At 57.0% G+C, this 11,236-nt stretch overlaps 1 protein-coding gene across 1 annotated transcript in view; it reads right to left on the bottom strand.

The window, feature by feature from the left end:
- Positions 1–357: 357 nt before the first annotated feature.
- The window catches only part of TMEM132E (transmembrane protein 132E), a 53,963-nt gene continuing 43,084 nt past the window's right edge, over positions 358–11,236 (bottom strand). The window contains exons 3-9 of the mRNA XM_019732627.2: positions 10,715–10,861; positions 10,272–10,464; positions 9,273–9,416; positions 6,599–6,804; positions 4,504–4,792; positions 3,431–3,622; positions 358–2,495 (exon numbers count right to left, since the gene is read on the bottom strand). Coding sequence (XP_019588186.2) covers positions 1,446–2,495; positions 3,431–3,622; positions 4,504–4,792; positions 6,599–6,804; positions 9,273–9,416; positions 10,272–10,464; positions 10,715–10,861 — 2,221 coding nt within the window. The 3' untranslated portion in view covers positions 358–1,445. The remainder of the gene's footprint in view (positions 2,496–3,430; positions 3,623–4,503; positions 4,793–6,598; positions 6,805–9,272; positions 9,417–10,271; positions 10,465–10,714; positions 10,862–11,236) is intronic.

The following is an 11,236-nucleotide window of genomic DNA, read 5'->3' as shown; positions in this document are numbered from 1 at the left end:
CAGCACCCTCTCTCACCTCTCTTGTTTTTCTGTTCCCTCTCACCGCACCCCCCCCCCCCCCAGCACCCCCGGCATTTCTCTGGAGGCCCTGAGGCTCGCCCCTCCTTCCTGAGCCAATCATGGCAGACTCCCATAGGAGGCACCTCTTTGTAAGGGCACATTTCTGGGTCAGTAAAGCCTTCATGCTGTGATGTGGGCATCTCCACAGCACCAGAGGTCTAAGGGGCCTGGATGTTGGAGGAGGAAGAGAAGGGCTGCAGCTGGGCTCAGTAATGTTTCCATCGCATGTCATTTAGAGTGCATGTGTGTACACGTGTGTGTGCTCACGCACACAAGGAAGACAGATTAGCCACCATGTTGTCTGTTCTCTGGGAGCCCCCACCTCCAATCTGGTCGCCTCCATTTATTTAAGAAAAATCCAACACAGTGGTGGGTAAAACCCGAGAGAAAAGTGGCTGTGGGATGGGGGAGAGAGACGCTCCGCTCCCTTCTTCCTTGCCCATCCCAAGGTTCTTCACAGCATTCCCTGGTGCCCTCTGTCCCCTTCCCATTGGATCCGTTTCCTGGGGGGGGGGGGTCAGGGGGGAATGGGTGGCTGTCCCTGAAGAGAGGGAAGGAGTGGTCAGCAGAGCAGGAGCGGCTAAGGCGAAGTGTTGACTTTGCTATGTGGTGGGAGAGAAGCACACAGGCCTCCCTGGACCCACCCAGACCATGGTGCTCTGGGCGTGGCTTGCCTGGGGGTGTACGGAGGACTCCGCCCCCTTTAGGTTCCTGCCCACAGTCCTTGAGGGCAGAAGAGGAAGTCCTGAACTCTCAGGAAGGTGCCTGGCTTGGCCCCAGACCCCTCTGGGGTCAGCTCCCAGGTTCTGTGAAGAGACTGGGGAGGACCCCAAAAACCAGAAGATGCTACAAGTGTCCCCCCACATCCCAAATATTTTGTCCACAGCAAGATCCTTGGCAGGGCAGGCAGCCACCACCTCCCCACCCTACAGGATGGAAATCCCTGAATAGTGGTTTAAGAAAAGTCTTTGTGCAGCTAGTGACACAAGACCCCCCAGAACCCCCCCACACAGTGGGACCACAGAGGACATGGGAGACAGGGGCGGGGCACAGTGTGAGCCCACCTGGCCCCAAGCTTGGCCTCCGTGTGCCTCACTCTTGGGGCAGGCCGTTTGTCTAAGAGGGGACTTTTGGAAAAGGTGGAATCAGGGCTGGAATTGCTTCCTCCTAGCAAGCTCCGGAGGCAGGAGCCCCCGATCTGCTGCGGCAGAAGAGGGTAAGAGTGTGAGGCCGTGAGAAAGACCAGATGAGGGAGGCAGCCACCCGCACAGAGCAAAGCTGAAGGGGGCCGGGCATATAAAATCCAAGCCAGCCGCCCTCGGTCAGTGTGAGCCGGAGTCCTGGCTGTGTCCCACACAGAGCCTACCCCGTGGGGGGATGACGCCTTACGCAACCTCCTTGATTCTGCGCATGTAATTGTGCAGATCTGGGGGTGCAGCGGGCCGCGTGGTGCCAGCCACATCCCGGCAGCCCCAACCCAGGTCCTCTTCGTCCTCCTCGTCCTCTTCGCCAGCGGGCACTGAGTCATAGGCCAGCTCCTCTGTGGGCAGCGTGGTGAAGGTGGTAAACTTGACCCGTTTGCGCTTGGAGGTGGGCGAGCTGGCAGGGTCCTCCGCTTGGTCCCGGGCCGAGCCCCCGGAGGAACCGTCGCCCCGCCCATGCACCTGGCTCTGGACACTGGTCTGCGAACTGCCGCTGCTGTGGTGGTCGCCGTGGCAGCAGGCGGGCACGGTCTCCAGCGGGTTGCCAGTGGGCGGCGACAGCTCCCCCTGCACCCGCAGAGGCTGCCCGTTGCCCAGGAACACCCAGTGGTGAGAGTGGTCCATGCTGGTCTGGCCCTCGGGCGGGATGCGCTTGTGCCGGTAGCGCAGCACGAAGACGAAGCAGTTGATGAGGAAGACGAGGATGGCGAGGCAGAAGACGCCCAGCAGCGCGTACATGCCGATCTCCAGGTCCGTCAGGCCCCGTGGCATCTGCTGGAAGCCCGTGGGCAGTGGCAGGAAGTCTTCTGTGGGCAGCATGGCTGGACTGGCAGTGCCCGGGGCCTTGGGTGGGGGCACCGCCGTGCCTGGTGGGCCAGCTCCTCGGGCCCTGTCCTCGCCCCCACCCGGCCCCGGCTGGCTAGGGCCGGGGTAGTCGTACGTGGGGTCCTCCTCCTCCCGCCCAAAGTGCACGCGCAGGCCTACGGGAGTCGTAGCCAAAACACTCTTGCGCTTGGTTTTCTGGCAACTCTCTGAGATGGTGAGCTCGGCACGGAGCAGTTCCCCTGCGCCCTCCGCTTCTGCCACCACCAGCGGGAAGGCCCGATCCTGGGTCACAGTAGCCACTCGCTCGTCCAGACTGCTCACCAGCAGCCCATAGTCCCGGGGGCTGTAGAGGGAGAGTGGGGCCATGGTGCCATCACTGTAGGACAGCCAGAGGCTCAGGAAAGCTTCCTGGAGGAGGAGGAGAAGGGGACAGGAGTCAGAGAGCTAGTCCCGGCTGGCTTCCTTGCTGGAGAGTGAGGTCTGTGAGGGCAGAGACAAGGCGTCCTGGTGCCCTACAGCATTCCCGGTGCTGAAGCCGTGCCTGGCAGGTGACAGGTACTCAGGGAAAATTGTTTGAGCAGGAGTCCTCCTCTGGAGATTGTGAGGAGGGTACAAGGCACGTAATAGCCTCCTACTGCTTCAAGAATTTCCTTGCCCACTTCACCCTTCTCCCCTGGATGAGCTAAAGGTAAGTTCTGCCTTGGGTCTAACTCAGGTCCCTTTTGCTGCAAGCGTAACCCCACATCTCTATGACTGACCTCGGTATCCTCCCCATCAGGCACTTGGAGTTGAGAACACATGCCTAACCCTAGTCTTCTGTGTCTGTTAATACCTTCTGAGAATCGCCCACCCTGCAGATGAGGAAGCAGGGCCCAGAGACAAGGGGTTGGCCTGGGTCACAGCGCAAGTTAGGGGCAGAGGACTTCGGGCTCCTGACTCCTGCTTTGGTGCTCAACGCCCACCTTTTTACTTCCCGTGCTCCCACTTGTCAACTTTCCACCATTGCCTGTAGCTAGTGCCTTGGTATGTCTGTGGGGGGCTGAGATGGGTGAGGGTAATTCCTGGGGGTGGAGGCAGAGGTGATGGGCCCTCTGAGAATCGGGGAGGGGAACCCTCAGTCAGAATGTCTCAGGGCGGCAAGTGCAGAAGCGAGAACTTGGCCAGACGCCCTGCGCAGATGGCAGGGGGATGGGGTGGGGCAGGTATGCAGGGCATGGGGGGTAGCTAGATCTTCCGTTACCTAAAGCTCTAATTTGGGGGACTCGTGGCACAAGGTCAGGCCAGAGCCTGAAAATCCTTCCACACCCCAAGTCCCAGGGCTGGCAGACTGGGCATCCAGTTACCTGCTTGAGGAAGCTGAGGGTCTGCTGGGCGGCTGTGGTGGCGAGGATGGTGTGGCTGCTCCCTGGGCTGGGCCGTAAGGAGAGGGCAAGGCTGGCCACTACCTGGGCCTGCAGCTGTGTGATACTGACCTTCTCCTCTGTCACCGTCAGCAGTGTTTCCCCGAGCACAGACTCCGTTAGTGGGGACACCACCTGAGGCAGAGCGGGACAGGGGTGGGTAAAGGCCAGGAAAGCAGCACCCTCTGGATCACGAACAAGGGAGGAATCCCAGTGCTGCTGGAAGACAGGCCCAGGGAATGGGAGGCTCTGCCTTAGGTCTGCAACTGGGAAGCAGGGGCCAGGGGCCAAGCAAGGGTCAGGGGCTCAGAGGAGCACGGATGAGAGGGATGGGCAGAGTTTTAACGAAAACAATAGTCCTGCAGAGTGATAAACAGCAATCGATATTCCACCCTCAATGTCAGCAAGACAAAAGGGAGTGGTGGTGACTGTGGAAATGCACTAGTATTGACTCTAGCAGCTTCTTGCCAGGTGGGAAGGCAGGCCCAGTGTTGTCAGATTCATAGTTTGTAAAACCAGAAATCTGTATTTCTAAAAAATGAAAAACTTCCCAACTTTCAAATTTTGGATCAATTGTTTTGCAAACAAATAGGTCTGTAGGCAGGTTCCAGCCCATGGAGTCACGATTTACCATCTATTAGGTAAAGGATTTCTACCCAGGCACCCAGTTGTCAAGGAGGAAGGTCAGAGTTGCGTTCCTAGGTGTGGAATTCCCTCTCCTGGCCCCTTGGCTGCCTGAGCCCTCTCATCTGCTCCCCATCCTCATCCACATCTGCTCTCAGGGACCACACAGAGCAATGCAAGGTTCGTACGGCTGATAATGCTTAGAGGGAGATCCAAGGGTGAAGCCGAAGGGCCTGGAACTCTGATGGTGGAATTTCAGGCAGAGGGGCAGGTAGGAAAGAGCCTGGCTGGCGTTGCTTCCAGAGGCTGAAGCCCTGGAAATCCTGTCCTAGGAACTTCTGCATTCTCCGCCCACAGGTAAACAAGGCTCCCGACACTGCCCTTGTGCCTACCTTGAAGGGGGTGGTGCCTGGCTCCAGTCCTGCCAGCGTGCTGCTGTCTACCATGCGTGCCACTCGGGGGTCACCCACCCGCATGAAGTTGCTGACCAGTTTGGTGACCTCCACGAGCCAGTCTGGGCCCAGCATGGTGACCACCTGGTCGGTGCCCTCGGATGACATCGTGTGGAACTGAGTGAAGACCTGCAGAGTGGCATGCTGGTACTGCAGGGTGCAGCCACGGCTGGCGCTCTGACGCCGCTCCTCTTCCTCCTCGTCCTCGTCCTCACTATCCCGGGCTGACCTGCGGTGGGGGCAGGGGTCAGGGCTCCTCACCTTGGTGATGACCTGCACAAGCCCCTCCCTCCCATCCTCTCACTCTGCTGGCCGCTCCCCAGCTCCTGTGGGTGCAAGTTGTGCAAATGCCAAGCCTTCTCCCTGGCTCACTCTTTCTGTCCCTGACAAATGTAGAGGCAGGAGTCCCAGACTTTTCTCTCCTAGAAAGCACCTTCTTGAACCCCCCCCACCCTGGTCCCTCACTGCCTCTGTTTGGCTTCACCCATGCCTGCAAAAAGCTGGCGTCAAATCCTGAGGAGTGCTGCCACGCTTTTAGCGCTAAGCATGCACCAGGCCCTTTTCTCAGCTCTAAGCTGGAGCAAAGGGGATCCCTGTTACAGAGTGCCAGAAAGCTGGGCTGAATTGTGTCCTACACTGTGTGGCAAGCAGAACTTGTAAGTGATCAACCTGGGTATTTATTTAGCTGAGATTTCCAAGCAAAGTGTCAGCCTGGGTTTCTCTTACTTTTTACATTATAGTAAAATGCAAGAGGAGAGAGATAAATTGAGGGAAGAACCGGTGAGCAAAAGGGAACCAGGATGTGATGATTTGGGGAATTCTCAGCCTATCCAGATTGCCAAAAATGAGAAAACCAGGTTAACTGTCAGGAAAGCGTGCTCTGGAGAGAGAGAGTAAAGGGTATAACTACTGCTTTTCTAGTGGTTAGAAGAATCAAGCCATCAGAATATTCGTTCACACAGAGGGTTCTTTTACCCGTGGGAACTAATTTAATCCTCATAACAATCCTGTGAGGAAGTGTTACTGTGCCCATTTTACAGATGAAGAAACTGGGGGCACAGAGAGGTTATGTAAGTAGCCCAAGGTTACCCAGCTAGTAAATAGCAGAATCAGGATTTAAACCCAGGCTGAAGGGCTTCAGAGTTTACTACATCCTCATTACTCAAAGCAGCATCAGCATCACACAGGAGTTGGTCCAAAATACAGAACCTGTATTTTGACAGGATAGGCAGGTAAATTGTGTGCCCATTAAAGTTTGAAAGGCTCTGGTCTACACTGCCTTGTTTTTCCAAATCTCTGCAGAATTAAACCAAGCCCAACTCTCATTTGACTACTTGCTTCTCTCCCTAGCCCCACCCCTCCCACTCTTCCCTGCTGGCTTTTCTCTCCAGCAGTAATGAGTGGGTGAGTGGGGTGCACTGAGTTCACATGTACAGGCCTCAAAGATGGGCACTCAGGTGTGTGAAGCTGACCCCTCCCCCACCCCAGAGAGGGGACCCACTGGCTGCTTAGCTCACAAATGTGCCCCTGGTGTGTGCAGGCTGGGGCATGTGTATACAGGTGTGTGCTGTGTTGCTGTGTCTGCTCCGTTTTGTCTGCTGCTTGACTGGTCTCACCCTGCTCCCCAGCCAACTCCTTTCCACTTGTCCTTTAAGACTTAGCTCAAGGGTCACCTCTTCCAGGAAAGTATGCCTTGACTTCTCCTGCAGGAAGAGGTGGTTCTCTCCTTTGTGCCAATCAATTCCCTGTACATAGGGCTTCCTGTGTCCGCCATGCTCTGTGGCATATACATGATGGCTTCCCTGGTAGACCCAGAGCTTGGATGAGTCAGGCACTGGCCACACTCACCCCACATCTCAAGCACCTGTCAGTGCCTGGCATACAGTAGTTGCTCAATAAAAGTTTGATGATTGCACAACTGACCTGCAGACTGTGTACATCTAGGACCTTAGATACACATGCAGATCAGACTATGTACTAGGGCTGTGTCACCCATGAGTGTTTCAAGTATCTGCCATGTGTGGAAGGGCTGTACCTCCGGCCGGGGAGGATAGGTACCCTCCAGCCCTTAACTTGGCTGAGGCGGGCGTCCGAGAGCTCGATGTGCAGGGGCAGCTTGGGGACCCAGACTGTCATTTCCAGGGGGGCACTGAGGACGTCGTAGCGGAAGGTGACCCTGGCGTTCATGGACCCGCGAGACTCCTTTCCGCTAACAAACACGTAGTCACAGCTGCTGGATACCTGGAGGGGGAGGGAGGTTGATTGGCATGTCTTGCCCTACAGGTCTTCCTGTGGGGCAGTGCAGGGGACTGCAGTCTGACAAGCAGGGCCAGAAGGCTGTTGGAGAGAGAAAGTGCCAGTCACATGAGGCTGAAGGGGAGGGGCTAGGTGGGAGAAGGCATCTAATTTAATTCCTCTGAGAGGTGTGGGCTTAGGTGTCCCCGCCTCCATTCTCTTTTTCCAGAGATCCTCTCTTAGGGGCTACTGTGGGAGGTGTTTGCTCCCTGGCAAGGAGTCAACATGCACATGTTTTTGTAAGGGGCTGCTTCCGATGTGGCAGACCACACCTACAGGAGCCTTCAGGCTGCAGGCCCTCAGGACTGGCTCCCCCCACCCCCACCCCATGACTGCCTGGGCTCTGGAGCAGGTGTCTCGTGGGTAAAATCCTCCACAGTAGAGAAAAGCAGCCTGTATTGAGCAGGACACTGGTGCTCGACTGTGCAGGGAGGAGATCAGGTGGATGGGTGTGGGGATGAGTGGCAGGTCCACGGCTCCTCCCGGGGCCCCTCTGGCCCCGTGGCCCCAGGAAAATGGGCACTAGTAAATTTCTGGCGAGGGGGCTGCTTTAGCCAGGGGTAAAAGGAGGGGAAGGGGAGAGGAAAAATCAGGACCAGAGAACCCCAAGCACAGGCAGGTGGATGGTTGCCACCAACGGCTGCAGCTTTTGCAAATGCATGCCCACCTGGATACCAACTTGCGCCTTAACGGTTTCCGGGCGGAGCATATGCCCACTAAACACATCTGGGTGGATACCTGTGCCCACTCACAGAAGTGTCGCTGCCAGTACTTCAGAGCAGATGAAGATGGGTGTGCGTGTCAAATGTGCCCACACGCACACCTGGCACACCCTGGAGTGAACACGGGGTGCAATGCATTTAGGTGCTCTTGCTGGTATGTGCCCGTGGGGGCCTGTCCTCATGTGTGGATGCAGATGCCCTGAAGACTCTGGGGGTTGGGTGGGGAGGGTCCTGGGGCTATGGTTCATCTACGGAGATGAGCCACTGGACTGGCCCAAACTCCTGCTAGCTCTCTTCAGCATCTCAGAGGGGTGGGTGGAATGGGACAGCAGCCCTGCCAGAAATGCTCATTTCCCACGTCAGAAGGCAAAGCATTCCATCAGAAGGCAAATTCCATTTAGAATATTGGCAAACTCCATAAAGAACCTGAGTGTATTTCATTGAGAACAAAAACAAATTCCATTTAGAATCTTTGCTAATTCCCTTTGGTATTGAAGCCATCACGACTTTGCTCTGGTCCCTCTGGGGCCAGGGCTGGAGGGGGCAGCATGAAAAGCACAGGAAGGTGTGGGGTTCTTGGGAGCAGGCCCATTTCTTCCCATGCCAGTCTGCCAACAGTGGAGGGCCCCAGGGGCCTGGATAAGGTTTCCACTCCTAGGAGGTGATGAGGGTGTAGGACCAAGCCATTTGCTCTGGCTCACTTGGAAGGCGCCCTTCCTAGACGGGGGAAAGGATGAGGTGAGCCTCAGGCTCCCCAGACCTGGAGAGATCCAGGACAGAGCATGGAGAGAGAGAGAGCATGCACCCCAGGGAACTGGAGGGGGAGGACACCCACACCCCCCTCCTCCCGTTCTCCTTCAAGCCAAAGAATTCACAGGAACCGGGAACAGACTCCTGTGTCAAATCATTTGATTTGCCACCTGCAGGAGGCTGGCACAGCAAACAACCCACCCACCCCAGGTCCCAGGCCTGGACACCTTCCCGCATTTCTGCTTGCTCCCACTACCTCTGACCACTGTCCAAAGCCAGGGGAAGGGGCAAATCTGGAGGCCCCCCTGGGGAGGTGGCAAACTGGGCCATTTGAGTCAGATCAATGCCCTGTTTGCTGGGCTGTGGAGGACCCGGGGCCCAGAGTGGGTCTCTGGCGAAGAGCTCAGGGAGGGCTTTCGGGAGTTGGAGGAGGTGGGATGTGTGTGCCCAGAATGGGTCCTTCCTTATACAGCTTTACTCCTGGCCTAATTCACATGCGTCTGGCAGCTTCCTCCCTGTGCTGGATTTCCTCCACTTGGGAACCAGTACTTCGGGTCAGGGCATGTGTCTGAGGGGTCCACCCCATGGCCCCCATTGTCCTGCCTAGTGTCTGTTGCACAGCAAGGACTCAATAACGACATGCCAGATTGGACTGAGTTCAAGCTGTCAACGCTGCCTTCTCCTCTTGGCCTACTAAATGGTCTCTTTCCCATTCCTACAGGCAGCCCTCCAGGACTGGTGGAGCAGTACCCAGGGCTTTTCCTCATCCTACACAGCATAGACGGATACCTGCAGCTCGTCCCCACTCCTGTCCCCGCTTTCCTGTCTCCTTGCCTACCCAGAGCACCTGCCTGGGATATGAATTCCTCTCTGGCTTGGGGCTCTGCTCCCCTCAAAGGTCTGAGGCCTTCGTGCCAGGGGCCCCACCTCCAGAAAGTTCACCTTGATGATGTCTTCATTGTCAGACTCGCATTCCACCAGGGCGGAGACATCTAGGACGAGGCCAGTCACTTCAATGGCGATGACCTTGACGGGGATGGCCACCGTCCGGCCAGTCAGGATGGCTGTGTTGATGATCTCCGTGTCCTGTAGGGAGCAGAGGAAAGCGGGGCTGCTTGCGGACCGCTGCTCTCCCAGGACCACCAGTCAAGGCCCCGGTACCCCTCAGCTGTGCATCCTTCCCATGGGGCCACCTGGACACAGTGCAGAGGTGCATCCACACAGCCATACACCTTCTCAGATGTTCTGCTCACTTGGACTCCCACAGCAGCTTTCACGGTGTAACTCGCTCTGCTGCCAGAAAACAACCCTTCCCCCGTTCCCTCCCATCTTTTCTCAACAGCTTCCATGCTCCTCAGGACTCACAGAGTCAAGTCCAACACATTTGCCTGGCCATTCCAGATGTCCCTGGGCTGGCCCCATGTCCCCCTGGCTATCCAAGGTACTCCTGGGTCCCAGACGATTATTCCAGCCTTACCACCCCAATGCACTCTTCCCAAATCCATTCCTCCTTTAAACAAACTACTCACATTCCCATTGCCACACCTCTGTCCTCATGATGTCCTGTCTAGAACACCCTCCTCATCTTCTCTGATTGTATGAACCCTTCCGCCCATGTGACCTTCAAGGTTTAACTGCATGGCCACCTCCTCCAGGAAGCCTCTCATGAGTAGCCCCTCCATGGGTGTCTTCTCCTGCCTCTGTCCCCCTCAGCATCTGCTGTCTTACTCCAGCAGCAGGCACAGAGGCCCGCCTGCCTCCTGTGAGTGCACACACTCACTTATTCACTCACCTTTACACGGCCACACCTGGGTACAGGAGGCAGTCACACACTCAGGCACTGGCTCACACACACGCATGTTGCCATCTATGTGCACACTCAGCCATGCACACTCCTGTCACACAGGCACCCATGACATCCCGGTCCCCTGCCCTGCTCACCATGGCCAGGGGCAGGATGGCTTGCACATCCCGCTGGATGACGGTCAGCTCGGTGACCGCCCGCTCCAGCTCAGGCAGGGCGCCGTGGCCGCGGTAGTCAATGTGCCACATGATTCTCCGCTTCACCGACTGGCTGGTGAAGTTCTCCATCTCAAAGTCCAGCTGCAGGATCTCCAGGGGCCCCTGGCCCTCCCTGCCAGGGGGAGGAAGGAAGCAGAGCTGGGGAGGAAGGGCTGGGAGCAGCCAGAGAACTCTGAAACCCCGTGGAGACCCGAGTCCTCCTTGGTAGCCTCACTGCTGGGGTCCGCGGAGCCTTTTCCAGTTACCTGGCCTCAGACTCCCCGTAAACTAAGCCCCAGCCTGACCTCATTCACTGAGAATTCCCCCATCCCACCAGGTGCCTGTCCTGCGGAAAGGTGGGCAGAGGCGCCACCTTGGCTCACCACGGGGGCAGGGGCGTGCCCTGGGCCCAGGCCACATCCACGGTGGCTGTTGAGTGCTTTGCCCCAGTCAGCAGCTCCGAGGTCACGTGCCACTGGCCACTCCGTGACTTGGTGCCTAGAAGAGTCACTCCCTTCTTGGCCTTCACCCTGGGACAGAGGAGGAGAAGGAAGAGGGAGAGGGTCAGCCTATGGCCCAATGGTTGTCCACCTGGCCACCACCTAGGCTGGGCCTGGGAATAGGAGGGGCAGGGGAGTAAGTTACTCTGGGCACTAGATTCAAAGCTTGAGACTAGTCTGGGGAGTCTGCTGTCACATAGTTACAACGTCTGACCCTCAGTGGAAGCTGTAATCACTTCCACCATATCTCTGCCAAGTCTTTCCCTAAGCTTGACTTGCATGCCATAGGGATAAGGGACTCACTGCTTCTGCACACATCCCATTCCATTTTCCAAAAGCACCTAAGGACTAGAACCTCTTCCCTCGATTGAGTTGAAATATAATAGCCGTGGGTCCTGCTGGGGC

Source organism: Rhinolophus sinicus, linkage group LG15 (genome assembly GCF_036562045.2).
Source record: "Rhinolophus sinicus isolate RSC01 linkage group LG15, ASM3656204v1, whole genome shotgun sequence".
Lineage (NCBI taxonomy): Eukaryota > Metazoa > Chordata > Mammalia > Chiroptera > Rhinolophidae > Rhinolophus > Rhinolophus sinicus.
Note: the sequence above shows the minus strand (reverse complement) of the source record. Positions and strands in the feature narration are given on the sequence as shown.